At 38.1% G+C, this 16566-nt stretch overlaps 1 protein-coding gene across 1 annotated transcript; it reads left to right on the top strand.

Moving 5' to 3' along the window:
• Window positions 1-646: 646 nt before the first annotated feature.
• slc6a3 (solute carrier family 6 member 3) lies at window positions 647-15109 on the top strand. Its single transcript, XM_080897029.1, has 16 exons — window positions 647-921; window positions 1566-1673; window positions 1983-2193; window positions 3113-3244; window positions 4673-4889; window positions 6277-6415; window positions 6627-6761; window positions 8072-8175; window positions 8809-8933; window positions 9184-9296; window positions 9503-9631; window positions 9829-9928; window positions 11500-11600; window positions 12256-12423; window positions 12571-12642; window positions 12742-15109. Exons 2-16 carry the CDS (start codon window positions 1617-1619, stop codon window positions 12763-12765), a joined length of 1827 nt encoding a protein of 608 aa, XP_080753155.1. The 5' UTR covers window positions 647-921; window positions 1566-1616; the 3' UTR covers window positions 12766-15109.
• The last annotated feature ends 1457 nt before the right edge of the window (window positions 15110-16566 follow it).

Raw genomic sequence — 16566 nt, 5'->3', positions numbered from 1 at the left:
GAAGGTTGGTGGTTTGATCCCTGTTTCCTTCAGTCTGCATGCCAAATATCCTTGGGCAAGATACTAACTATGCATCCATTGGAGTATGAAGGTGTGAATAGTGGATAGAAAGAATAAAAGAAAGTGTGAAATGGTGAATGTGGCATGTCGTATAAAGTGCTTTGAGTTCTCTGGGAGAGTAGGAAAGCGCTATATAAGAATCAGTCCATTTACCAATACAGCTGTAGGTTAGATGCAAAATTAAGGCTTTTCAATGTAATTAATAAAATTATTATTTAAATTTATTTATGTTTTTTAAAAATTTTATTGCACTTTATTTTAGAAATCTTTAAGCTTTAAGCTCTCACTGCTGTCTTATCCGTGGGCCAGAAAAGATTAGGTGCTTATGTTATACAGCTATAATGTATCTGAATCAAGAGGATGATAACGATGCTGAAACTGCATGCATCTGGGAATAAGTGTTGCAATATTGTATTTGCTTTTTATCCCCTCACACTTACATGGATATATGATGGGTGAGAGAGGAGGAGGAAGACATGAAGCTTGATCGAGGAGGGAGGGAGGAGAGTGACGGTGATGGGGGGGTGTTGTTGATTGTTTCTCATATTTCAAGAGTGGTCCCGCAGACAGATCTCCATACAAACCCACAGGGTGCTCGGGGCTCTGTGTGTCTGTCAGTGGAGCCAAGGAGGGTGGGAGGGCTTTCTATAACTCATAGATTGCCAGTTCCTCATCTTTTTCTCTCTTAATTATCATCTTTTTTCCCCCTTCTGTTTGTGCTTAACATCTCTTGCTTTGAGTCTAACTTATCAAGGAAGGTCTGCGTAAATATGATCAGCATCAGTTTACAGCACACTAGAGAACATCAGCACTGGAATTGAATCCAAACTGACATCGGAGTTCAGCTATTATTTCTAAAAGGTAAGAATATCATTTTGTAGTTTAAAATGTTTTGTGCTTTGTAACTCTGTATTTCCCTGTATTAATAGCATTATATATCCATTATATCCTGTGTTGTTAGTAAAAAAGAAAAATTAATTAATTGCAATTTAATTACAATAATTTGATGTGATCCTTTTGAAAAGATTTAGAGAAAAACAAAAACAAAAAAACACATACACTTTCACATAAAAAGTATTTTTGTGACATAATTTTAAACCAAAATTAAATCTGGAGTACAACATGTTGGTAGATAGTGTGCATCATCAACATACTAGGCCATTCTGCAAGTAAAATGGTTATCAGCACTTGTGAAATAAAACGAGCATGCTGTGATGACCTTGTAGACATGCTCCCCCATCCCTTCTTGTTACCCTCAGTCTGAATCAAATGACTCTGTTGTGTTTTCTCTTTCTCTCTCTTATGCCACATTTAATTTTTTTAAAAATATGTATATCTTTGCTACAGTTTCAGTGTTTAAAAGCATCTCATATTGTTCTTAATCCTTAATTTTCATCCCAGTGATCCTTTTGATGATTTTTATACTTGAATCAAAAACCTTATTCTTCACAAACGGAATAAAAAAAAAACAAACTCATTTTTTTCTGTCTCATTTTGTGCTCAAGACTTGTCAGCTTTACCTACCGAGATTTCAACTATTACCATTTTGCACCGTGATGTCCTCAGTTGTAGCCCCAGAAAAACCCACCTCCAACACGATGGGTCCAAAAGAGGTCAGTACAGATCTAAGACACACAAGGCTGTTACTGTGCAAAGGTCTCAATTTATGAAATGACTGCATTTGCTCTCTCATCTGTGTGACTCATTATATTGTACTAAACTATAAAGTGCTAAAGATCAGCATTATACAAATATGATGCTTTTTTTAAAGAATGACAAAAATGGTAAAAATAGTACAAATAATAGTATTTTACAGTACATTTTTAATACATCACCATGAATAACATTTCTTAAGGTGAATGTGTTTGTAATATTCCATTCTGCATTATGCATGATTGATTTTAAACTTGGTGACCCTTCAGGTGGAGCTGATACTTGTAAAGGAACAGAATGGGGTTCAGTTCACATCGACCACCTTAGTGACTCCAACTCCAACTCAGACTAACCCCAGTGGGGAGGAAGAGAGGGAGACCTGGGGAAAGAAAATTGACTTCCTCCTGTCCGTGATTGGATTTGCTGTGGACCTGGCAAATGTCTGGAGGTTCCCTTATCTCTGCTACAAAAATGGAGGAGGTGAGATTGATGAAGAGACTGATGTGAGGAAACTGTGTTTTTCTTTCTTTCTTTCTTTCTTTCTTTCTTTCTTTCTTTCTTTCTTTCTTTCTTTCTTTCTTTCTTTTTTTTGCCCCAGTCCAGGGGATTAGTCTGCCACATTGAGAGGGGTAGGAGGGCATAAACATGGTGACTGTGTTGAGCAAAGGCAAATAAGAAAAATAATGAAACAGAGAGAGAAGAAGGCAGAGAAAAGGAGGAATTAGTTACAGGCTAGAGTACTTTATGCATGCATGTACTACATGCACATGTTTGTGTGTGCTTCAGATCTGTGTGTATGATGGCCGTTGTTTTCGTCTTATTTCAACCCTTTACAGAGATCAAAATAGGGGAAAAACCACCACAGCTGTTCTGAATAGATTAGCTCTAACAATCAGTGTCACTAATTATGGCTGTTTAACATAGAGCTCTCATTATGTTTAAGAGCTGTAAATGATGCTGCAGCTATGGTCAAGGCTAACACACAGCCTTTCACGTCGCTAAGTCTAATATGTATGTAAGGAAATATGACAAAAGTTCTGTCAGAGGCATAAACTTTATCTTCAAAGACAAACTACACTTTTATATATGAGCCCCCTCTTTTGAAAATTGTGTTTTCATTTTATTAGAATAGTCAATTATTGGAGTAAAGAGGGCTGTCTATCGTACAGTGGCAGTTTGACATAGAAAGAAAAATGTAAAAATACTAAATACTACATTTCCATAATCTGCGTTGACACTGCATATGATCCTGTAAACTGGCACTAAACTGATGCTGTTCTTTGAATTTACATGTGTGAACATGTCTGCAAGACATAAGTAAATAAATGTATTTATTTTTAAAATTGTGTGTGTGTGTGTGTGTGTGTGTGTGTGTGTGTATGTGTCTGTGTGTGTGTAGGTGCATTTCTGGTGCCGTACCTGTTTTTCATGGTGATAGCAGGCATGCCACTCTTCTACATGGAGCTGGCTCTGGGTCAGTATAACAGAGAGGGGGCAGCAGGAGTCTGGAAGATATGTCCCATATTTAAAGGTAGGAAAGTAAAATGTATGAAGGTAAAATCAAATGTGACAGACCCTTACTTACATATGCAAACACTCGAGGATATATGCACACCCTCTTAGGAATATAATAAATGTATCATGGGACGAGTTACATTTTTCTGTATGTCCATCTGCCTACATGGCTGTCTGTCTGCTAACATTCTCCCTTTAATCCCTACGTGTCTTTCTGTCTGCTTGCCTGCCCACATGCCTGCCTGTCCACATGCCAGTCTCTTTTGTCTGCTTGTCTCTGAGCTGAGCAGCGACAGGCATTGTTTATCCCTCCCGGAACATCAGGTTCTGCTGGCACTCACATGGAAAGCAAATGAAAATTGGGCTTTTAGACTTTTATTCTGATTGTCCGCATCCTTTTGTGTCACCCAGTGGCAGGTAACACTGGCTGATGCTTGTTCTGGGTACTTTTCAACACACCGTTAAGCAAAGCGCAGTTCAGGAGAAATGCCATCCAAACATACACTAATGGAGAAACAAACATGAAGTCCGACTCACGTTTCTAAGCAAAGTCATGAGTTGAAAATATAATGATACACTTTACTTGGCTCTGTTTTTTACGCTTTTTAAACAAGCTTTAATTTGTGTGCATTCATCCGTCGCTTTCTCTGAATTCCCTTTGATTTTTTAGAAGAAGTTACCTCTGATAACAGCAGACCATCTGTTGCTCCACAGTGAGAAGCCATAAGGCTGTCTTGTGTGGCATCGTGCCCTTGTTGGTCTGAAGGTGGCCCGCAGTGTGTACGTGCTTCGTGTTTTTCGTCTATGTGTGTTCCTTGGAGCATGTGCCGTCTGTCAGGGACCACACAGAGTACGTTGACGTTCTAATCACACGCTTCACTCTCTCTCTGTCTCTCAGCAGGGGGATAACAGTAATTATTCAAATACACGTACACATGCCCGTATTGACAGTAATTATTCTGATCAAAAAGCTGGTTTCCTCCCAGGATCAATCCATTTGAAGAAAAAAGGACTTGGAAAGGGTTGGTGAAGGGAGATTGAGAGATAGCACGGCCGCATGTGGCGCTAATAAGAGACGTGGCTCCCTGGACAAATATCACATCCACTTTACAAAGAAATCAATAAGGCACAGTTGCAGTTATGCTTCCTAGCAAAGGTTAACATTTAAATACAGCCTTAGAAGAGTGGACATTGTTTCTGATTTACAGAAAGGGTAGATGGATTGATAATTAAGGCATAAAGAGGCAGCGTTTGAAGGTTGTTTCTTTTTTTGTGAGACTGCAGGCATGTAGCACTGGCTACTCTGGCTACTGTATACTCACAGTGTGCTTTATGGTGTGCACTAACAATATGTTATGTCTGGTCACAAGAAAGACAGTAAGATATTCTTCAGTATTGTATCCTTAGTGTCTATGATATTCATAACTTATGTTTCCCTCAACAGGTGTAGGCTTTACAGTGATCCTCATCTCCCTCTATGTTGGTTTCTACTATAACGTCATCATCTCATGGGCAATGTTCTACCTCTTCTCCTCTTTCACCGGCGAGCTACCGTGGGTTCATTGCAACAACACGTGGAACAGTCCAAACTGCTCCGACTGGGCTGACAACGGCTCAGTCAGTGACATTTACAAAGCCACCCCGGCTCAGGAGTATTTTGAGTAAGTTGGCCTGATCTTCAGCTTTAGCACACTATTTGTAAGGAGTAAAAAAGGTTGCTTAGATAGTCCTGCACATGTCTACTGCATGAGGTATGATGTGTTTGGTTGGAGTGCAGTAATGGAATGCCTTTGCAGCCTAAATAGCTGAGATATATTATAACAGAGAATCAGAAATGCACAGTTTGGCTGCATTTAGCCAATATTGCCTTCCTTTATGAAGCTGACCAGGTGTCTCCTATTTCAGCAAGTGAAAGGGGTTGTTCTGCTGTGACAGATGCAGTATTTCATCCACGTTAGATAAAATGGCAGTGGGCTATTTATGCACAACCACCTGCAGACAATTTGACTATATCAGCTGAAAATTGGCTGATCTTATTTAGTCTCATCTGTTAGGCTGCCTCTAAATTTATGGATCAAGGCAAAAACAATATCCACTGAATTTAGTCTTTAACGTGACACATGCTTGGTAACTATCTAGAATAAAGTAGACTTTGAACGTTGTCACCTTTAGGCAGTTTTCCCATCTTAGCTGCCATTTGTGATAATGTAATTCATTATAATGCATTATTTTCAGCACTTGCAACAGATGTAGCGACACTTGGTGCAGCATCTGGTCAGACAGCCTGAGGTCTCAAATCTCCCTTTAGGTGAAGCTCAAGTATCATCTTTCAGAAACAGGGACTGGATGTAAAGCCAATCTTATGAAGGGTATCTGGAGCCTAGTTTATACTTCAGTTTCTGATATGAATAATAATATTATAATGAACTTTAGTCATTTTTATCTTGATTGCAGCAGTTATTATGATTACATCTGGAATCAGTGAACCCTGAATATCCTACTCAGTACATACAGTACTGTATGTACTTTAGATGTGTGTGTTTTAGTAATGGTATTTTACGTCCTGTAGTTCATATGGAACATATTTAAACATATATTTAATTGGTGTTGATACATTTTCATGACAGAAATAATAAAATAGGTTATTTTTTTTCTTTTTAAATGTCTGGAGAGAAGTCAACAGAGGTGTTGCTTTACCTTCTGTTGCATATGTTCTTTTTATTCTTTTTTTTAAGACGCTAAGCTCTCGTCAGAAAAAAAGGGAACCCTTTGGATTTAGTGCAGTAACTATGGTAACTAAAAAACTCAGAAATTAGCTACAATGTTAAGCCCAGTGCAGACGATGGATTGGTGTCAACAATGTGTGACATGAAATTCTGGTGACAGCTTTTTAGGCCAGTATTCTTGAGCTCATCCTGTCTCTTCACACCTCTGTTAAGCGAAGTCTTTCTAAATTTGAATGTGCTCATACATACAAGACAGTCAGTGTACACTAAATGGTGATTTAGGAGTCACCATGCCTCTTGCTTGAATGTTCTCCTTTCTCAGAAGGGCAGTACTCCATATCCAGGACAGTAACGGCATTGATAACCTGGGTCGTCCACGTTGGCAGCTGACTTCCTGTCTAGCTGTGGTTATTGTTCTGCTCTACTTCAGTCTCTGGAAGGGAGTCAAGACTTCTGGCAAGGTAACATATAAGATAGCAGACATTAATTACTGTTATATTTGCAAAACTAAAAATCTAAGTGAGTCATGGTGCACAGTGACTTTAACAGCATAGCAGTCAAATGCAGCACCATCTTTAAATGCATGATTGTTCTGCATGCATGTATCTTTTTCTTGTGTGTATCATGTGAGTGTGTGTGTGTGTGTGTGTGTACCTTGTGTGACTCTTTCAGGTTGTGTGGATCACAGCCACAATGCCCTATGTGGTCTTAACTGTGCTGCTGCTCCGCGGAGTCACCCTGCCTGGAGCCATTGATGGCATTAAGGCCTACCTCTCCGTGGACTTCCTAAGACTCTGTGACGCCAAGGTGAGCGCCAAAAGAAGAAAGAGGAGACACAAGTGAAGTGAGAGTGACAGTGTTCCACAAGAAGAAGATATAGTATGAGGGGAAATACTGTGGCTTTATTTACATTTTCACTTGTATTTCCTGTATTTAATTTTTACACTTGCATGTAAAGAGACTCCAATACTAAAAAATGAAGAATGCACAACTACAACAATTTTTTAAACATATCATACTACTGTGCTTAACAGGAGTTCTCATGGCAGGGAATTGTAACTTGTACCTGTTGCTTGACATCCAATGCAAAGCCAGTGTATAGGTCAAAACCAACACATACTGCAACAACTAACGCTGATAAATTTAGCATTTAAAGTCCTAGATCTTGATGAATGATATTCTTATCAACCCAAAATGTGATATAACATAATCCAAGAAAGTATTTTATAGCTGTAGATTTGTTGGCATAGTTATGGATTTTCTGAGATAAATAACCAAAACAGAAAAAAACAAAACAACAACACAGAAAAAAGGGTAGAAAATACAGGCTGTATATAAAAGATGGAAGTGGCCATCAATAAAAGAAAGTCTAAATCTGTGTTTTATCTTAGTTTATTTTATTTTAGTCTAGTTTAGTTTAATTATGGTTCCACAAAGAGTGATTTAGACAACAGACCTGCTCACACACAAAAAATGTTGACACATAAAATTCTGAGCTCAAGTCCACAGATTAAGAGAACCCGAAACAGCGATAACAGAAAAAAAGCATAATGAAGTTTTATTTGCTTAACAAACAAGAAGCATAACAAGAGCATTGGGCTCTACTATTGCTATCCTCTATGTCTACTGTTAAATTAACCCTTTAATTTTATTGTGCCAAAAGCCTGAATGTGGAATTATTTTAGTGCAAGTAAACACAGCATTGTTTTAATTGCTACCTTCCCTGGAGGCAATAAAGAAATTTGAGAAAACTACTTATGTCACTCATTTCAAATATTTTTCTTATCCATGAAACCTCCTATCACAATATAAATATCTAATTTAACTTAACACTAGGTGTTGAGGGTCCCAATAAATCCACATGCGTGACTAAAGGATTCATTTATGATAGCGAAAGCAAGGACAGAGATTGAGAGATGCACGGGAGCAATTGGAGAATTAGATTAGATAGATGCATGGAGCAGTAATTTGCAAAATTACCCCCCGTATTCACAAGCGTCTTTCATCTGCTGCTGTTGAATGAGTTTCCTGCAATTATCTCTAATAATGGCTTTTTTCCTCTCCTGTGCCTTTTGTTTGCCGCTTCACACAAGTGCGCTTGTTCTTTCTCTCCCCAGGTCTGGATTGAGGCAGCAACGCAGATCTGTTTCTCGCTGGGAGTGGGGTTTGGTGTGCTAATTGCCTTTTCCAGCTACAACAAATTCAGCAACAACTGTTACAGGTACGGATACACGGGGAGAGGCAGGTGGGAATTCACGGAGGCACACGGAGGTGGGGAAGCTGATTCTGCAAGCACACATGCAACATAAGCAGGTGAATTACAATAACCTTTGAAGCTCCTTGAAACCCTCTATGTCTTTGACACCAAGCTGCGCAGCAGACTACTTTAGATGTTACACCAATCAAAACTGTTGCACTCTTTGAAAATCATCTGCGACCCACAGGTGGCTTTTATCTCCCCCGTTTTGCCCTTTAAAAAAATGCTTCTGATAACTAACACTTCGAGGATTCCATAAAAGCATAAACTCGCTTTTAACGTACCATTTAACCTTAAAAAGGTTATTGCTGTTTTGTTCTTCTTTTTTTTTTAATGAAAAGAACAACTCACTAGTTTGTCACATGATGCAAGATACTGAAAATCTGACAGAGCAATCTATCTAGATCTAGATCAGTCAAAGGTTTCCTAAGCTGATGTCAAGCCTGTACATAATTTTTTTTTAAGTGCATCCCTGATTCACAGCTGGTCTGGTCAGTTATGTGGATATTGACTGTTTGCTGGCTGATGATATATTGACAAAGTGTTTTACATTCTTATTATGGACTATCGTGTTTCTGCCTTCTTTTATTGATCCAGGGACGCCATCATTACCAGCTCCATCAACTCTTTAACAAGTTTCTTCTCTGGCTTTGTGGTTTTCTCCTTCCTTGGGTACATGTCCCAAAAGCACAACGTGGCTCTAGACAAAGTTGCAAGAGATGGTATGATTGTTTATTGTTGATTATGCAAAGCTTTTTAAACTGTTTAATTTTGAGTTTAAAATGTCATAAAACTGACGGGAAGGCTATAAGGCTGTTGATTTTGGCTAATCTACAACATCCATTTTTGTTCTACCTCCTCTTTTACTTTTATTTTATATTTGCTAGAAGGGGAAATAGTTTGAGCACTACATTTTGTTTTGCGCTGCTGTTCACCTTTGCTCTTTTTTTCATGGTTTTTGTGCTCTTTTAGGCGCTGGATTAGTGTTTGTCATTTACCCCGAAGCCATTGCAACACTACCCGGGTCATCAATTTGGGCAGTTATCTTCTTCATCATGCTGTTGACTCTGGGCATTGACAGTGCAGTGAGTATCCACACAGACACTCACAGTTACATCCCTTTGGTCAGCCAAATAGCATACCTTTTCTGTGCCAAATTACTGTTTTTCATTACTCTCAAATATATAGTCTAGGAGCAGTAACTATCCAAGCATCGACGGGCCTCTTCAGTGACTTAACAGCTCAGGACTGACTTTTTCTTTCTTTCTAACTGCTGTGTTTTTTGTTGTAGATGGGTGGCATGGAATCAGTGATCACGGGACTAATTGATGAATTCAAATTCCTCCACAAGCACAGAGAGCTGTTCACCCTCTTTATTGTTGTTTCCACTTTTCTCATCTCCCTCTTCTGTGTTACAAATGTAAGTCTCTTATTGAGGAGTCTGTGTTTAATGGCATGCACATCACGTTAGTGTGCTAGTTAGAATTTATCCTTGCGCTGTGGTTAAACTCTAGTGTTTGCATACGTACAGACATAATATCTGCAAAACTGTCTAAAAACAAGGTAACAGTAGAAAACTTACAGGCATTATTTTCTTTCTCTCCTCTTCCTCTCCAGGGAGGGATGTATGTGTTTACTCTGCTGGACCACTTTGCAGCAGGAACATCGATTCTGTTTGGAGTGCTTATTGAAGCCATCGGTATAGCGTGGTTCTATGGTGAGAAAGATGGACTAAAGAAAAGAGGCAGGGGGATGATTTTTTTTCATGGCCAACAAAGCTGATGCTTTATTAAGGGTTTGATGAGAAATCTTTTCGCATAAGTCATCTGTGCCTCAATGCAACATATTTCTATTAGATGTAAGAATATTGCTGCCAGACAATCCATTCCTACTGGCCACTTCACTCTCTGACCAAATCTCTACCCAAGTCACAAGCATATACAGTACCTGTGGTGCTTGCAAGATGAAGACGAATTCTAATCATTGCCCGTGTGAATCTTTGTGCTCAATCAGCAGTGATGAAGAACTATGTAAAGAAAATTGTATCTTGGGAACCGGCAGGAATCAGCTGCCTCATATCTAGATCGCAGGCTCTTGTGTGCAAGTCAAACTCTCTCCATGTGGCCAGATTCTTATGATACTCCATTTAACATAATTTTTGTCAATAACAAATTAAATTATTTGTGAATGACATCAGACAGAGGAAGAAAATAAAAAAAAATTATTATATTTACAGGGTAAGAGGCACTGTATAGAAAGACACCTCTAGTTTTGGTAGGAGCTCATGAAGACAAATATTAGGCCCCTGTGTGCTCTTTAGTGACCTCTTGTGGTTCTGTAGATAATTGCAGTAATGATAGCCATCTGGGTCCCCCCCCAGAGGGAAGGGGTAAGTCTATGTGTGTTTGATTTTTTTTCATGGATTTTCACCGACAGCAATAACAGCTTAAAAGAAAAACAAGCAAATTAAAAAATAACAATAATAATTGAGTGGAAATTCTAGACCCTATTCGGAAACACCAGCAGACAGAAAAACAATTTAAAGGTCAGAGACTGAGTTTCTTGTCTAATGTCTAATAAGTATGACTATGAAGAGGTGCATAAAGGACTAAATACTAAGCAGGCCCCAGGCAATGAGGTCAACATATTGCCCCACTTTGGTGGGTCCTGACCTTGGCAAGTCAGATAAATCAAGCCTAAGGCTTTAGGGGGCCTTTTTCTGGCTCTTTTCCCCCCAATACTCTTGACTGCTGACAGAAATGCTTGACCCCGGCCACTGTGGTCTTTTGATCTGCACTCCACTGCATAAGTACATCTAGCAGTGCGGAATACCTGGCAGTCGTTCCGGATCTATTCCTCTGCGGTGAGAGATGCCTTCAGGACAGGAAGGCAAAAAGGCAAAATACAGCCAAGGAATAAGAGAAGCAAAATCATGACAAAGGTGAAAAATGGTGCAGCAGCTCATAATGGTTAGCTTTGCAGAATGACGTTGGTTAATGCAAATAGTTTAATGGTATGCTGTATTTTTGCTATTTTTACTGATACCTGATAACCTCTGGTATTACAGTTTTTTTTGTATTAGACTTAACTTTCAATTTAAATGTATACACATGGAGCATGAACACACACCCTGCGTTGATAATGCTCATACCAAAATTTCTCTTGGAATTGTGCAGAGAGAAAGACAGAGAGATTGTTCTTCTTATGCTCCAAGCTAATATACAGTACTGTAACTCTGCTTTTCTTTAACCATGTCATGGTAATATTGAGTATTTCTGTGTGTTTTAGGAGTGGACCGTTTCAGCGATGACATTGAGGAGATGATTGGCCACCGACCAGGCAGGTACTGGAGGCTATGCTGGAAGTTTGTCAGTCCCTGCTTCCTCCTGGTGAGTTATACAAACCCCAGCAAGTGAAAGTTAAAAAATGTGAAATCAAAAGATGCATAAAACTTAGACTGTAGTTTGATCTGATTCTCCTCTCATCAGTGTTTTTTTTATCATGATAACCAAACAAAGTTTGACTTTTAAACAGAGAATTTAGTTTTCCACAGACAACATGTGACCTCAATACCAGAAATAAAAAAGCATGTTTAATTTTGCATCTAAAAAAATCAACAGACCTGCTGAATGAATAAAGTAGCTTTTCAACCCCCATACATTAACCCTATCATTATCTCACTGCTTAGCTTTTGATTCACATTCACACTGAGTATAAATCAGATTGTTCATATCCTCTGCTTATGTCTTGCAGTACACTCACACAACTATATGTCAGCAGCAAAACACTGTTACTACAGCATCTTCTTCCAAATACGTACACAAAGGAAACAACTTTACTGGATATTATTATTCCCTAGTCTCTCATCTTTCCTGGGGTGGCTAAGGCATGTGATTCACTCATCATGAGAATGAATGATTGAGTTCATTTCTTACTATGCTTTCCATTTTAACATCAGCCACAAGTGTTGTCTTGCAATAATCTTACCTCCTTTTAATCAGTGGTTTTTCAGGTCATGTGTGTTCATAAATCTCTTTCCCATAGTTCATGGTTGTGGTGAGCTTTGCCACATTTAACCCCCCAAACTATGGCTCCTACATGTTTCCTGCATGGGCTAACATGCTTGGGTGGTGTCTGGCCATGTCATCAATGACCATGGTGCCTCTCTATGCCATCTACAAACTGTGCACACTGCCTGGAAAGTTTTGCGACGTAAGTCTATAAGCTCCAAAATCTTTTCAGATGATTCTTATCCATACTAATCTTCCATCTTTAGCTGCCTTTGTCATGATGGAGCTCTTTCTTGATTAATTAAGTGGAGTGTATGACAAGAGTTAATTACTCTTTTCCCTTGAACAGAGATTGGCTTATGCCATCACCCCAGAGACAGAGCATCATCTGGTAGACAACGGGGAGGTCCGGCAGTTCACTGTAAGAGTTAATTCAATCATACTTTATGGTAATTTGTACGGGAGCACAGTACTGTAATTTATTTCTTTGACGCATTGCACTTTCCCCCCCCCCCCACAGTTGCATCACTGGTTGGTGGTCTGAGGGCTACAGAGAGAGTGGGAAAGAAAGAAAGAGAGAGAGTGCGAGAGAGAAAAAGAGAGAGGATGACTGCATGGACACTGAGTGAATGCATGCACAGTAAATGTCCAAGGAACAAAGAAGAGGAGAGCAGTTTATTTAAAAACAATGATAATGGTGGTGGGAAGTTTAAAAGTGCCAAGAAAAAAACCCACACACACACACACACACAATGAAATCGTAGTGTTCTTTAATTTTGTGTGAAGCTGTGCATTGGACATCTCCACCATTTAATTACTGCTAGTGAATGGGATTCAGTTAAACAGTTCATGTGGTGTTCAGCCTGTTCTTTTCCATAAATGCAAAGGTCCCTGAATGCAGCTTGCGAAGTAGCAGTGTGAGAAATGTTCTTGGATATTTTTGCATTAGCCATTCCCAATAACGACCAATGAAAGCTCCAAGAAAATGAATGCTGTATGTTTAGATGCCCATGGACATTTGTCAACATGACAACTGTGGAAGATGTTGAGGTGCTACACACAAACAATGTCACGTTTTATTTATGTTGGTTTGTTTCATTTTCAGTTAGCTGATAAAGTTCAAACAGCATGTGGCCTTTATTTTCATTACCTTTATGTTTTTATTGTTGTTATTGTTCTGGGTGAAAAATCTTCAAATATTCAGCGCTCAGAAATAATTGAAATGCTGAGCGCTCAAAGTTTTACTGAATCCCAGTCCATATTATGTTAATGTCGCTATATATCTGTTTGCTGTTTCTGTTAAAAGACTGTTATGAAGTTGGGATTCCTGCAGAGCATATTTCACCAGGTTTTTACTTTATTTCCAATTCCAATATTGCATTAAACTAAAATGACATGAGAGTAAAAAGGAGCTTTTACTCTGAGCTCATTCACTTCGCATCACAACGTAATTCTTTAGGTTAAAAATCACAAAATACGCTGAAGATAAAACTGTCATTTATTACAGCTGCCCTGGAGTCACATGAGCTCAATGCCAATTCTAAAGTTTAAAAGAACGTACCGATAGACAAAAAAAAAAAAAAGCATTAGCCACGCTGCTGATTTAATCGACCAAAGAGCACAGTGAGTTAAAAAAAAATTCAGATATCTCGTCATCTAATGAGAATATTTTGCCAAGGGATGTACTTTCTTTTAAACTGTACACAGCTCATCTTAGAAGATCATTAACTCTTTACACATTGTAACAAATCGTGTCCCCACCCCTTCCTCAAAAGTTTCAGGTTGTGATTTGGCGACAATGACTGTCACATTTCCTCCAGAAAGCATAAAGCTTTAATTTCACAGTTTACACAGTCTTAACCAGTATTTCAAGACTGTTTGAAAGCTGCTTTTTATTGAACTGCAAATAAATAGTGTGTAATGTAACAAACTGGTATATCTGTGTAAGTAAATGTAATGTAGAGAGCCTTGTATTGTACTGTATGATATTAAATAACTGCAAACACACAAACGCACATATATTCATATAAGATTTACATACATTTTCTTCCTCTTGCAAACTCTTTCTGTTTAATCAGAAAACAAGTAATCCTTCCCAAACAGGTCAATAATGACTTGTTATCACTCCTTATGGTACATGTAACACTATGTCCCAAATTGTATGCCTGTGCTGCTGTACTGTGCCTTGTGGTGTTTACAACTGTATAATTTTGTTTTGTACTGTCAAATAAAGTATAATTAATTCAATTTAAATATACCTCATTGTTTTCTCTTTTAACCAACAGCAACAACAATAACGATAATACTTTCTTTCCCTTTCTTTATGGCACTGTGATGGCTTTATAGAAGTTAGCACCTAAATAATTTTTTTAAGTAACTGCTGATCAGTGAAGCTATTACTTTAATATTAAATAAAAATGATGTAATCTGGTATGATCATTAGGAGCACAAATGTCAGGGTTCCACTCGAACAATTTTGTGTACAAAAACCAGAAGGTTTATTGATCCCTCATAACGTTGTCTTCGGTATTCCAAAAGAGACATTTTAGCCATCTACCCTCCAGGCATGTCTGTATTCAAGTGATTTATTCTAACTAAACAGATAACCACTAAACTGAAAAACATAAACACAGCCCGCATGTTGTGAAAAGCACCGATAATTGAGCTCTTTCAAGATTGGTCAGCGTGACCCAGACTCTGTGGTGTTCATTACTGTAACAAGTGCGTTAGACAAATGGTTTCAGAGGCAGTCCACAGAAACATAATATTCCTTATCCACCAAGACAAACATTTGGGTACAATTGATGATTAAAAAGCACGATCTCTCAAAAGAAATCAAAAGTTTAACTTCCTGGTTATTAAATGACACTGTAAGGGTTGATTTGTCATTCAGAATGAAAAGATGATTAATTCACTGCAATTTCATTGTTTATTAGACTTTACTTAGTTACTTACAGTTTGCTAATTGATGTGTACTAATGATGGGAAGCACTAATGTAACATTCTACATTCTGCATTTGTTAAAGATTCCCAAATGTTGTTGTTTTAAAATAAACGTTTCATTAGTGTTCAGTGCATCTGTCCTCATTTCTAAGGCATCATATATCATAGTTTTATCAAAGCTTAGCATGTTTTAAAATTATTCAATTCATTTAAATGAGGAAATAGATCACGAGAGTACATGACATTTTACAATGTGTCATTATTTATTTAAAAAATCTAAGTCAAAATGCAAAAACAGCATGTGAAAGCTAAGCACCTCAGTTTTTCATGCAATAATTTTGCATTTTAGCTTAGTTTTTGTTAAATAAATGATGCCGTTGTTATGTATTGTTATTATGCAATTTTAGACCCTGCTAAAGGACAGATGATCTTTTTATGATTCCAGATATGTAAAATCTTAGAATCGACAATGGGTACACTTTATTCTTACCCTGAGTGTATATATAAATATGTATGGGACACTGAGCATAATGAAGAAGTTCTGGGAATCAGAATATGTATCTTTAAATATTTAAATTTGGCTAGTTTGCCTTCAAGGTTATTTTCTCAGGCATGTAGAGAAGTCCTGTTCATTAAGCAATTTCACCACAGACCTGAAACTTGCACCAAACAGCTTTTGCTCATGAAGAAACTAGATCATCATCCATTGCTGTCCATAAGAAAGTAGTGATCAATAGCACTATCACTGGTATTAATTAACTTCTACACATTATAGCTGGATAAACTGAAAACTACTACTACTAATAATGATAATAATAAAATATAAAATACTAGCAGGTACTATATATTCAAGACATTGCCATCTATCCATGGGAACACAAGGCGGTAAATGACAACTAGCAGGTATGACAGCAAAATTGAGGTAAGAACTGGTCCTCAAATCCACAGTGGTAATTTGAAGATGGGAAACAGGTGTAGTAACTGAACCCAGGTGGCAAATGATTCAGCCACACCTCCAGCCAGAGCAGATATTTAGGTTCTTGAGAGCCCTAGTGCACCATCTGTATGGGCAGGGCAATATGGACCTGTAGAGCAAAAGGAGGTCTGCACAGACCCTCATGCTAACCATCTCATAAAAGGAGGACGTTTACATTGTTCTTGATTCTTCCTCAGTTTCAAGAGTATTTAAGACATGCTGAAGTGCTGTCAGTGGCTGAGTAGTAGACAGAAGTGGCAAAAGTACAGATGTTCTTTATTTGAGTAGAACTAAGTAAAGAATATCTGTACTTTTGATACCAGTGTCAAAAAACACTACAATAAAAGCTGAAGTGCTGATTCAAGTAATTGGTAATTTGGGTAATTTGGTAATTTATTCCAACATGTGAACAATATACAAGTACAT

This window comes from Rhamphochromis sp. 'chilingali' (genome assembly GCF_963969265.1).
Source record: "Rhamphochromis sp. 'chilingali' genome assembly, chromosome: 11".
Lineage (NCBI taxonomy): Eukaryota > Metazoa > Chordata > Actinopteri > Cichliformes > Cichlidae > Rhamphochromis > Rhamphochromis sp. 'chilingali'.
Note: the sequence above shows the minus strand (reverse complement) of the source record. Positions and strands in the feature narration are given on the sequence as shown.

Coding starts and splice junctions, on each gene's coding strand:
- slc6a3 (XM_080897029.1), top strand. CDS start 1,617: ATGTCCTCAGTTGTAGCCCCAGAAAAACCCACCTCCAACACGATGGGT. Junction 1,674..1,982: donor ACACGATGGGTCCAAAAGAG/GTCAGTACAGAT, acceptor GTGACCCTTCAG/GTGGAGCTGATACTTGTAAA. Junction 11,601..12,255: donor TCAGTCCCTGCTTCCTCCTG/GTGAGTTATACA, acceptor TCTTTCCCATAG/TTCATGGTTGTGGTGAGCTT.